We start from the raw sequence: 12,174 nt of genomic DNA, 5'->3' as shown, positions 1-12,174 counted from the left end.
ATCCCTCTATGGCCTCGCCCTTCCCTATCTCTGTAATTTCCTCCAGCCCCACAACCCCCCTGAGATGTCGGTGCTCCTCTAATTCTATCCTCCTGAGCATCCCTGATTATAATCACTTAACCATTCGTGGCCATGCCTTCTGTTGCTTAGGCCCCAAGCACTGGAACACTCTGCCTAAACCTCTCTGCCTCTCTACTTCTTATTCCTTCTTCAAGACGGTGTTTAAAACATACATCTTTGACCAAGCCTGCGCTAATTTCTACTTATGCGGCTCGGTGTCAAATTTTTATCGCATAATACTCCTGTGAAGCACCTTGGGACGTTTCACTACTTTAAAGGTGCTATATAAATACAAGTTGTTGTTGTTTGTTTTGGTGCTTGCAATTATTGGTGTGGTGTGCGGTACTATCTTGTTGTAGGCCACTAGTAATGCAGACAGCCTTGCGTTTTAAACCTAAAATTATAGAAAAGGGACAAAAGTTAGAATTCTGGCTCCCAAGACACACCTTCCAACTGACCACTCATTTCAACTATATTTTCTTGATGTTTGTATGGTTCTGTGTATGCCTTCGCAGATGTGAGTGAAAATCGTAGGACCACAGACTTTTACAGCACAGAATTCAGCCCATCGTGCCTGTGCTGGCTTTCTGAAAGAGCTATACGTGTAGTCCCATTCTCCTGGTCAATTCATGTACCCCTTTATATATTTATTTTTCAAATAGCTATGCACTTTTTAAAAAGCTATTAAGCATTCTACTGCCGCCACTGTTTCTGGGAGGCATTCCAAGTTCTAACAACTCTCAATGGAATAAAAAGCAGGAAGGTTCTATAAAAGGCAGCCAATCTGCTCCGCCAGATTTAGGCAGGCAATGAAAATGTAAATTTACGCCAATATTCTAACTGCAACTTAACCAATAATGTGTATAGGTTTGGCATCACCTCTATACCTCAATTTTGTACAAACATACAAAAATGACAGACGGGAAAAGACCTGCTGATCCAACAAGCCTGCCCTACACTCATGATGCCTGGAGCATAACGAATAGACACTTCCTACCACTGCCCCCACAAACCCCAACCAACAGTTATATAATCTTCTGGGGGAGGCAATTAAAACCCAGAAAAAAATCTCAGGGTCAATAAGGGAAAAAGAAATGTGGAAAATTCCCCTCTGACCCCCCTCAGGTGATCTAAAGCAGTGCAAGAGATCACAACAACAACTTTTATTTATATAGCGTCTTTAACATAGTAAAACATCCCAAGGTGCTTCACAGCAGTGTTATAAGACAAAACAAATAAATTTGACACCGAGCCACATAAGAAGAAATTACGGCAGATGACCAAAAAGAGGAAGGTTTTAAGGAGCGTCTTAAAGGAGGAAAGAGAGGTAGAGAGGTGGAGAGGTTTAGGGAGGGAGTTCCAGAGCTAAGAGCCCGGGCAGCTGAAGGCACGGCCACCGATGGTTGATCAGTTATAATCAGGGATGCTCAAGAGGGCAGAACTTGAGGAGTGCAGACATCTCTTGTGGTTGTGAGACTGAAAGAGATTACAGAGATAGGGAGGGGTGAGGCCATGGAGGGATTTGTAAACAAGGATGAGAATTTTGAAATCGAAGCATTGCTTAAATGGGAACCAATGTAGGTCAACCAGCACAGGGGTGATGGCTGTTCGGGACTTGGTGCGAGTTAGGACACAGGCTGCTATGTGTATGTTAATGGTTAAACCACTTACCTTTTAAATGATGTGATTCCTGCCCTGGCAAAGAACTAATCCAGCTCCCTTTTGAAGGCGTGCAGAGAGTCACCACACACCGCATAAGCCACAAGCCGGCAACGCATTCGTGAGGCTCTAGGAAAAGAAAAACTGTCTACCATCTATTCCTACTCCTGCATAGTTTAAACACATGTCCCCTGGTCCTTCCCAATCTGTCAAACTGAAATAATCTATTAATAGGTTTCAATCCAACCCTTTATTTTATATATCTCTATCAGGTCTCTTCTAAGTCTACACTGCTCTAATGTAAATAGACCCAGTTCTTTAAGCCTAGCTGAGTAACTAAGGTTCTTTAAGCTGGGAATCATTCTTGTAGCTTTCTGCATTCACCTTTTCCAAGACCAAAACTGGGCACAGTACTCTAGATGCGGTCTAATGAAGGCCCTGTATAAATGAAAGAATGTTGTCCTTTGAATGGTTCTCTTAATACAACCCAATACTCTAAATCATTACCGGAGGAATTGTGAATGGAACTGAACAGTGTGGAATCAGGAACAAGCAGATCCACTTCTGACTTTATGATGGAGGGAGGTTTATTAATGAAGTAGTTGAAGATGGTTGGACTGAGGGACTCCAGCAGTGAAGTGCTATGGTTGTGATGATTTGCCTCTGACAACTAAAACCATATTTTTTTTAAATACTTTTTTTGAGTCAGGTATGGCTCCAGCTGTTGGAGTATTTAATTTTTGACTCCCATAGACTTCAGTTTCATCAGGCACCTTAGTGCCATACTCAGTCGATTCATCATCATCCTTGAGGGTCCTGACATTCCAGGTCCCGAACTTCATTTTGAAGAGTGGAAGATGCCTGTGCGCGAGTTCTTTTAACATGGGGTGGCCGCTGCACAGTGGCTTCTATACAGGCTTAGTTAAGCAAGATCTTGGTCCAGTGGCAAGGGGGTCCAAGATGATGAGACCAGGCACTACTGTTTGGGCCTAGTTGCCTATGGTAGGATGCGAGCTGTAAGCTCGGCGCTGCGCAGTGAGATGGTGAGAGATCCGAAACGTAGAAAGTGGGGGTGAGAGATTTGAGGTGATGCTTCACGGTCCCAGGTATTAGCTCCTGACTGAGGGCAGGCATTGGTATGGCCAGAGGTCCACCTTAGAAGGAGGAGAAGTCACAAGAACACAAGAAATAGGAGCAGGAGGACCCCTTGAGCCTGCTCCGCTATTTAATAAGATCATGGCATATCTAATCATGGACTTAGTTCCACTTCCCTGCCCACTCCCCATAACCCTTTATTCCCTTATCGCTCTAAAATCTGTCTATTTCCACCTTAAATATATTCAATGACCCAGCCTCCATAGCTCTCTGGGTCAAAGAATTGCACAGATTTACAATCTTCTGAGAGAAAAAATTCCTCCTCATCTCAGTTTTAAATGGGCAGCCCTTTATTTTGAGACTATGCCCCCTAGTTTTAGTTTCCCCCATGAGTGGAAATATACTCTCTGCATCAATCTTGTCGAGCCCTCTCATTATCTTATGTTTCGATAAGATCACCTCTCATTCTTCTGAACTCCAATAAGTATTAGGCCTAACCTACTCAACCTATCTTCATAAGTCAACCCCTTCATCTCTGGAATCAACATAGTGAGCCATATCTGAACAGTCTCCAATACAAGTCCATCCTTCCTTAAATACGGAGACCAAAACTGTATGCCGTACTCCAGGTGTGGCCTCACCAATACCCTGTACAGTTGTAGCAGGACTTCTCTGCTTTTATACTCCATCCCCCTTGCAATAAAGGCCAACATTCCATTTACCTTCCTGATTACATGCTGTACCCGCATACTAACTTTTTGTGTTTTATGCACAAGGACCCCCCGGTCCCTCTGTACTGAAGCACTTTGCAATTTTTCTCCATTTAAATTAAAATCTGCTTTTCTATTTTTTCTGCCTCACATTTTCCGACATTATATTCCATCTGCCAAATGTTTACCCACTCCCTTAGCCTGTCTATATCACTTTGTAGATTTTTTGTGTCCTCCTCACGATTTGCTTTCCCTTTGTGTCATCAGCAAACCTGGTTACATTACACTCGGTCCCTTCATCCAAGTCATTAATATAGATTGTAAATAGTTGACAGAGTGGCCATAGGCATTGTGCACACCATGTGCTCACCATGGGCTCCGCGGTTAAGTGGGAACAGCGGCCCTCACGTTCGGGCCTCCATCTCTCCAGAGATGTTCGGGCCTTCCTTCCTCAGTTGAATGCTACCCTGATGTCAAGCATTGCCTCTGTCACCTCTCCTTTGGCATTCATCCAGGGCTTTAAACTAAATAAGTGGGGGGGGGTGGGTGGGTACGGAGGACGGTCGCAGTAGAGAGCAATCTAGAATGCTAAAGAGAAAAGAAAAGGAAACAATGCAGGAAAGTGATTGTGGTAAGGATAACCAGATTATGTCAGGAAGAGACAGAGCATACAAACAAAAGAGTGCACTAACAAATAGGGTCCAGGGAAGAAAAAATAGCGATAAGACAAATAGGGCTATAGTACAAAAAATGTTAAGTTGTCTAATAATGTTAAAAAGACAAAATATGCATGTAGCAAGGATACTACAGTAATCGTAGGTGACTTTAATCTACATATAGACTGGCCAAACCAAATTAATAATAATACTGTGGCAGATGAATTCCTGGAGTGTGTACGAGATTTTTTTTTAGACCAGTATGCTGAAGAGCCTTCTAGGGAACAGGCTATCCTAGATTGGGTATTGTGTAATGAGAAGGGGTTAATTAACAGTCTTGTTATGTGGGGTCCTTTAGGGAAGAGTGACCATAAAATGATTGAATTCTTTATTAAGATGGAAAGTGAAGTCGTCCAATCCGAAACTAGGGTCCTAAATCTAAACAGAGGAAACTACGAAGGTATGAGGAATGAACTGGCTATGATAGATTGGGAAGATTCATTAAAAGGCATGACAATGGATAGACAATGGCTAATATTTAAGGAACAAATGCATGAATTGCACCAGTTATGCATTCCTTTCTGGCGTAAAAACACAAAAGGAAAAGTGGCCTAACCATGGCTAACAAAAGAAATTAAGGATAGTATTAGATCCAAAGAGGAGTTATACAAAGTTGCCAGAAAAAGTAGCAAGCCTGAGGATTTGGAGCAGTTTAGAGTTCAGCAAAAAAGGATCAAGAGATTGATTAAGAAAGGAAAAATAGAGTATGAGAATAAACTTGCAAGGAATATGGGGCCCAAGTTTCCACACGATAAAAAACGGGCGCCCCTCTGAGCTGGGCTTCCGTTTTTCATGCCTAAAACGGCGCCGGGAAAAAACGCGCGATTCTGGAGCGCCCTGCAGCTCCTTGTATGTTTGGCACGGCGCCCAGGGGGGGCGGAGCCTATACTCGCGCCGATTTTGTAAGTGGGAGGGGGCGGGTACTATTTAAATTAGTTTTTTTCCTGCCGGCAACGCTGCGCGTGCGCGTTGGAGCGTTCGCGCACGCGCAGTGTGAAGGAAACATTGGCACGCGGCCATTTTTGTAGTTCTTTGTAGCTGTTTAGTTTTTGAACATTTTTTAATAAAATCACATTGCCATCAGCACATCAGCACTGAGAAGGCTGCAGGAAGCCTCAGAAAGTTGAGGCAGCCGTTTCCCGACGACCTCCCCCTTTTGCCGTCGGGAAATGGCTCCTCAATTTCTGAGGCTTCCTGCAGCCTTCTGTCTCCTTCCCTCCCTCCCCCCCCCCTCCCGCGTTCGGTCCCTCCCCGCCGTCTGGAACGGCTTCCTCCCCTGCGTTCGGTCGGTTGGTTCCCTCCCGCCCGCCATCTGGAATGGCTTCCTTCCCCCCCCCCCAGCCCTGCGTTCGGTCGGTCGGTCGGTTCCCTCCCTCCCGCCATCTGGAACGGCTTCCTCCCCCCCCGTCCCCGGTTCGGTCGGCGGTCGGTTCCCTCCTTCCCTCCCTCCCGCCCGCCGGCCATCTGGAACGGCTTCCTTCCCGCCCCCCCCCCCCCCCCCCCCCCCGCGTTCGGGAACGGCTGCCTCGTTTTGTGAGGCTTGCTGCAGCATTCTCCCTGGCTGAAGCACTTTCACACAGATAGGAAGATGGTTTATTTAATCTTTTCTTTGCTTATAAATTTTTATTCAGGTTGGATTTATTTGTATAATATTTGTATAAGTATAAATAAGGATTTATTGTAGAATTTAATGACTTCCCTTCCCCCCCTCCCCCCCCACCTCATTCTGGACACCTAATTTGTAACCTGCGCCTAATTTTTTAATGTGTAGAACAGGTTTTTTCAGTTCTACAAAAATCTTCACTTGCTCCATTCTAAGTTAGTTTGGAGTACGTTTTCACTGTGGAAACTTTGAAATCAGGCGTCAGTGGCCGGACACGCCCCCTTTTGAAGAAAAAATTCTGTTCCAAAGTGGAACTGTTCTACCTGACTAGAACTGCAGAAAAAAAAATGTGGAGAATTGCGATTTCTAAGATAGTCCGTTCTCCACCAGTTGCTCCTAAAAATCAGGCGCAAATCATGTGGAAAATTGGGCCCATAAAAACCGACTGCAAAAGTTTCTACAAGTACTTAAAAAGAAAAAGATTAGTGAAGACAAATGTAGGTCCTCTACAGAGAGAAATGGGAGAATTTGTAATGGCGAACAAGGAAATGGCACAACAATTAAATAAATACTTCAGTTCTGTCTTCACGGAAGAGGACACAAATAATGTCCCAGAAATGCTCGGGAACCAAGGGTCAAGTGAGCAAGAGGAATTAAAGGAAACGATTATTAGTAACAAAATAGTGCTGGAGAAACTAATGGGACTGAAGGCCGATAAATCCCCAGGGCCTGATGATCTGCATCCCAGAGTACTAAAAGAAGTAGCCATGGAAATAGTAATGCATTGGTTGTCATCTTCCAAAATTCTATAGATTATGGAACAGTTCCTACACATTGGAGGGTGGCAAATGTAACCCCACTATTTTAAAAATAAGGGAGAGAGAAAACGGAGAACTACAGACTGGTTAGCCTGACATCAGTAGTAGGGAAAATGCTGGAGTCTATTATAAAGGATGTGCTAACGGCACACTTAGATAATATCAACAGGATTAAACAAAGTCAACATGGATTTATGAAAGGAAAATTATGTTTGACAAACTTACTGGAGTTTTTTGAGGATGTAACTAATAGAATGGATAAGGGAGAACCAGTGGATGTAGTATATTTGGATTTTCAGAAAGCCTTTGATAAAGTCCCACATAAGAGGTTAGTTGTACAGGGCCTTGGTGAAGCCACACTTTGAATATTGTGTACAGTTTTGGTCTCCTAATCTGAGGAAGGACATTCTTGCTATAGAGGGAGTGCAGCGAAGGTTCACCAGACTGATTCCTGGGGTGGTAGGACTGACATATGAAGAAAGACTGGATCGACTAGGCTTATATTTACTGGAATTTAGAAGAATGAGAGGGGATCTCATAGAAACATATAAAATTCTCATGGTATTGGACAGGTTAGATGCAGGAAGAATGTTCCCGATGTTGGGGAAGTCCAGAACCAGGGGTCACTGTCTAAGGATAAGGGGTAAGCCATTTAGGAGCGAGATGAGGAGAAACTTCTTCACTCAGAGAATTGTGAACCTGTGGAATTCTCTACCACAGAAAGTTGTTGAGGCCAGTTCATTAGATATATTCAAAAGGGAGTTAGATGTGGCCCTTACGGCTAAAGGGGTATGGAGAGAAAGAAGGAATGGGGTACTGAAGTTGCATGATCAGCCATGATCATATTGAATGGTGGTGCAGGCTCGAAGGGCCGAATGGCCTATTCCTGCACCTATTTTCTATGTTTCTATATGCAAAATTAAAGCACATAGGATTGGGGGTAATGTATTGGCATGGATTGAAAATTAGTTAACTGACAGGAAACAGAGATAGGAATAAACGGGTCTTTTTCGGGGTGGCGGGCAGTGACTAGTGGGGTATCACAGCTTGGGCCCCAGTTATTCACAGTATATATAAATGATTTGGATGAGGGAACCAAGTGTAATATTTCCAAGTTTGCTGACGACACAAAACTAGTTGGGAATGTGAGTTGTGAAGAGGATGCAAAGTCGCTGCAAGGCGATTTAGAGAGGTTAAATGAATGAGCAAACACATGGCAGATGCAGTATAACCTGGATAAATGTGAAGTTATCCACTTTGGTAGGAAAAACATAAGGATAAATGGTGATGGGTTGGGAAGTGTCGATCTATAGAGGGACCTGGGTGTTTAATCCCATTGATGTTATCTAAGTTAGGAAGGCAAATGGTATGTTGTCCTTCATTGCAAGAGGATTTGAGTGAGTACAGGAGCAAGGATGTTTTACTACATTATACAGGGCCTTGGTGAGACCGCACCTGGAGTATTTTATGCAGTTTTGGACTCCTTACCTAAGAAGGGATATACTTGCCATAGAGGGAGTGCAACGAAGGTTCACCAGACTGATTCCTGGGATGGCAGGACTGTCGTATGAGGAGAGATTGGGTCGACTAGGCCTGTATTCACTCGAGTTTAGAAGAATGAGAGGGGATCTCATTGAAATGTATAAAATTCTGACTGGGTTGGATAGACTGGATGCGGGGAGGATGTTTCCCCTGGCTGGGAAGTCTAGAACAAGGGGTCAAGTCTCAGGATACGGGGTAGGAAATTTAGGACCGAGATGAGGAGAAATGTTTTCATTCAGAGGGTGGTGAACTTGTGGAATTCTCTACCACAGAAGGCTGTGGAGGCCAAGTCACTGAATATATTTAAGAGGGAGATAGATAGATTTCTAGAAACAAAGGGCATCAAGGGGTATGGGGAAAAAGCGGGAATATGGTGTTGAGATAGAGGATCAGCCATGATCATATTGAATGGCGGTGCAAACTCGAAGGGTCGAGTGGCCTACTACTGCTGCTATTTTCTATGTTTCTATGGCCCCAAGTTTCCACATGATTTGCTCCTGATTTTTAGGAGCAACTGGTGGAGAACGGTGTATCTTAGAAATCGGAATTCTCCACATTTAAGTTTTCTGCAGTTCTAGTCAGGTAGAACAGTTTCACTTTTGAACAGAATTTTTTTTTCAAAAGGGGGCGTGTCCGGCCACTGACGTCTGATTTGAAAGTTTCCAGTGAAAACGTACTCCAAACTAACTTAGAATGGAGCAAGTGAAGATTTTTGTAGGCTTGAAAAAACCTTGTCTACACTTTAAAAAATCAGGCGCAGGTTACAAATTAGGCGTCGAGAACGAGGTGGGGGGGGAGGGGGGGAAGGGAAGTCATTAAATTCTACAATAAATCCTTAGTTATACTTATACAAATATTATACAAATAAATTCAACCTGAATAAAAATTTATAAGCAAAGAAAAGATTAAATAAACCATGTTCCTACCTGTGTGAAAGTGCTTCAGGCAGGCCTTTCAGGCAGCGGTTTGCCGTCGGGACCGACCGACGGCAGGAGGAGGGAGGGAGAAAGCTGCAAGAAGCCTCAGTACTTGAGGCAGCTGTTTGCTGTCGGGACCGACCGATAGCAGGGGGAGAAAGCTGCAAGAAACCTCAGTGCTGATCATGGAAGGGCAATGTGGTTTTATTAAAAAATGTTAAAAATTGAACAGCTACAAAGAATTTGAATAGTCTCAAATAAGTGCATGTGTCCCATTTATCACAGTCTATCTTTAATTACAGAATGCACTCCCTCACCCTCACACACAGAAATATCAAGAAAATTAAAATGCAAGCCTTTGCAAGGGTTCAATAAACAAATTTTTACTTTTTCTGCAGCACTTTTTAAAATGGCCGAGTGCCAATGTTTACTTCAGACTGCGCGTGCGCGAACGCTCCAACGCGCACGCGCAGGGTTGCCGGCACGAAAAAAACTCATTTAAATTGTAACCGCCCCCTCCTACTTACAAAATCGGCACGAGTGGTAGGCTTCGCCCCCTGTGCGCCGCGCCAAGCAGACATCGAGCTGCAAAGTGCTCGAGAATAGCGCGTTTTTTTTCAGGCGCCGTTTTCGGCGCGAAAAACGGGCGCCCAGCTCGGAGGGGCGCCTGTTTTGCCGCATGTGGAAACTTGGGGCCTATGTTTCTAACTCTTGCGTTCATGTCTGGATCAAGGTTATGATGAGTTCTGGAGTCAGGTGGTTCTGGTGGTACCTCTAGGAACCAGACAGTCTGTTCTGTTCCCAGGCCACCCATTCCTTTCCACTTCCTCATCTCTACAAATACCCTGTCACACTTGCCAAACCAGGCCTAAGCTCTCTCTACTTCCTCCTGCCCTGAGCCCCAATCCGAACCCCCCCAATTGCTCCCTCACCTATACATGTGATCTCAGTACCCCACCTCAGATCTGGTACTGGTTGGGTGACATATTCTCTTTGTTCCATGAGCCTTAACTAATGCAAAACATTGATTATATCAGTAAAGGAACATGTGTGAGAGCCAAACCAATTGGGAGAGAGGAGAGTGCAGGAAGGAAAGAGATACAATGAGAAAAGTTTGTGGAAAGCAAACTGAAAGATGGAGAGTAGCACAGAAAGAACTAGAGAATGAGAAGGAAGAGAAACAGTTATGGTAAAAAAAATGCAATTTTTCGTTAATTGAGAAAGAAAGAAAGACTTGCATTTATATAGCACCTTTCACAACCACCGAATGTCTCAAAGCACTTTACAGCCAATGGAGTACTTTTGTAATGACGTCACTGTTGTAATGTGCGAAATTGAGCAACAGCACAGGAGATCACTAAGCTCAATTTATGTCTTAAGTTTTGAGAGCCTTCATCACACTGCAGATATAACACTTAAGACATCACAAAGCAGACATTTGTCATAGATGAAGTTACTGTGAGGGATCCGAAGAACCTGCAGAATTTCTACCCCACAGATTTGTTTTGTTGGTTGAACATCAAACTACAAGATACATTTTCTTGTTAGAATATTGTGATTAAACACCACAGTATTAATGATAATGAAACTGACAATTCCATATGTTCCAAGTTGTAATGTAATCATAACTCCAGGTTCAATAATGCATCTTTTGTTTGCTTATTTTTCAGTGAACTTATAGAAATGAAGAACTACATTGCAAAACTAGAAAGTTCTTTGCATCAAAGGTAAAGTTTTTAGATTCCAGAAATAAGGCTGATTGCTTTCTGGGAGGAGGAGGGTCTTTGATCTGTAAAGTTCCACTGTTAATCAGCTATGTAAAAGTAAAAGTATTTATATTCAGGTATAAACGAAGAACTACTAGAGTACTAACTGGATCCATTTTTTTTAAACCTTAATTCATAAATTTTTTCTTGGAATTGGGGTTCTGGCGAGAAACTAACACCCCTGGGAGGCAATGTTTAATTATGTGGTTCCTGTTTTTTTTTAATTCATTCACGGGATGTGGATGTAGCTGTCAAGAACAGCATTTATTGTCTAATTGCCCTTGAGAAGATGGTGGTGAGCCGCCTTGAATACAACTAGTTCATTTAAGAGGGCAGTTACGCGTCAACCACATTATTGTGGGTCTAGAGTCACATATAGGCCAGACAAGGTAAGCACAGCAGATTTCCTTCCCTAAAAAGCTTTTAATCCAGTAGTTTCATGGTCACCATTACTGATACTAACCTTTTATTCTAGATTTATTTAATTGATTTTAAATTCCCCAGCTGCCTTGGTGGGATTTGAACTCAGGTCTATAAATCATTAGTTCAGGTCTTTAGATTACTGGTTCAATAACATAACCACTATGCTACCGTATCCATTACTAGACTACATGTTCCAGTCAGTCCTTGTTTGGACAGACACATCTACAATCAGGAGGCTATGGGTGACCCAGAACCCTGTGTAAAGATGTATTAAAGATAGAACATTTCTGTAGGAGGCACAATGCATAGCAGGCACACAGAATTAGGTGTGATTATGGACTTGCTTTAACCAATGAGATGACTACACGCTGAAATATTTCCCTTGGACATGAAATCTACATGTAAAAGTAATTCCTAGCTAGCTTGGCTTCTAAGGCCAATTCCACTTAAATATCCAAAAGACATTAGCCCTTTTAGGGGGAATTTGCACTGTTGCCACTTTCAAAGTGTTTGTTCACCAGTAGGGATGTTTGCAGAGATATGACAGAGTTCTGAAGAGTTAAAACCAGGGCGATTCTGATAGCAGTACGATTGCCTCAGAAGCCCTTGTACTTTAGTTTGCCCTCATGGAGAATTACTCGCTGTTTCCTGCCTAACAAAGTAAACCTGCCTCAGAAACGGGAAGAACTTTTAAAACACACTTGTCGCCTACCTGAAGCTTATAGTCAATAGAATGAAGCAATCTAGTATCTCAGAAGTTAAATCTTTAGTCTATATAAATTTATTATACAAACAGAAAATGCTATAAGTGCACAGCAGGTTGGTAGTTCTGATGAGGGCTGGATTTTTGGCTTTTTGCGATTTT

The 12,174-nt window shown here is 43.1% G+C and overlaps 1 protein-coding gene across 1 annotated transcript in view; it reads left to right on the top strand.

The window, feature by feature from the left end:
* The window catches only part of LOC139229982 (probable E3 SUMO-protein ligase RNF212), a 140,274-nt gene that overhangs the window by 46,988 nt on the left and 81,112 nt on the right, over positions 1-12,174 (top strand). Inside the window, exon 7 of the mRNA XM_070861684.1 lies at positions 10,791-10,847. Coding sequence (XP_070717785.1) covers positions 10,791-10,847 — 57 coding nt within the window. The remainder of the gene's footprint in view (positions 1-10,790; positions 10,848-12,174) is intronic.

Source organism: Pristiophorus japonicus, chromosome 2 (assembly GCF_044704955.1).
Source record: "Pristiophorus japonicus isolate sPriJap1 chromosome 2, sPriJap1.hap1, whole genome shotgun sequence".
In the NCBI taxonomy this organism is placed as follows: Eukaryota; Metazoa; Chordata; class Chondrichthyes; family Pristiophoridae; genus Pristiophorus; species Pristiophorus japonicus.
Note: the sequence above shows the minus strand (reverse complement) of the source record. Positions and strands in the feature narration are given on the sequence as shown.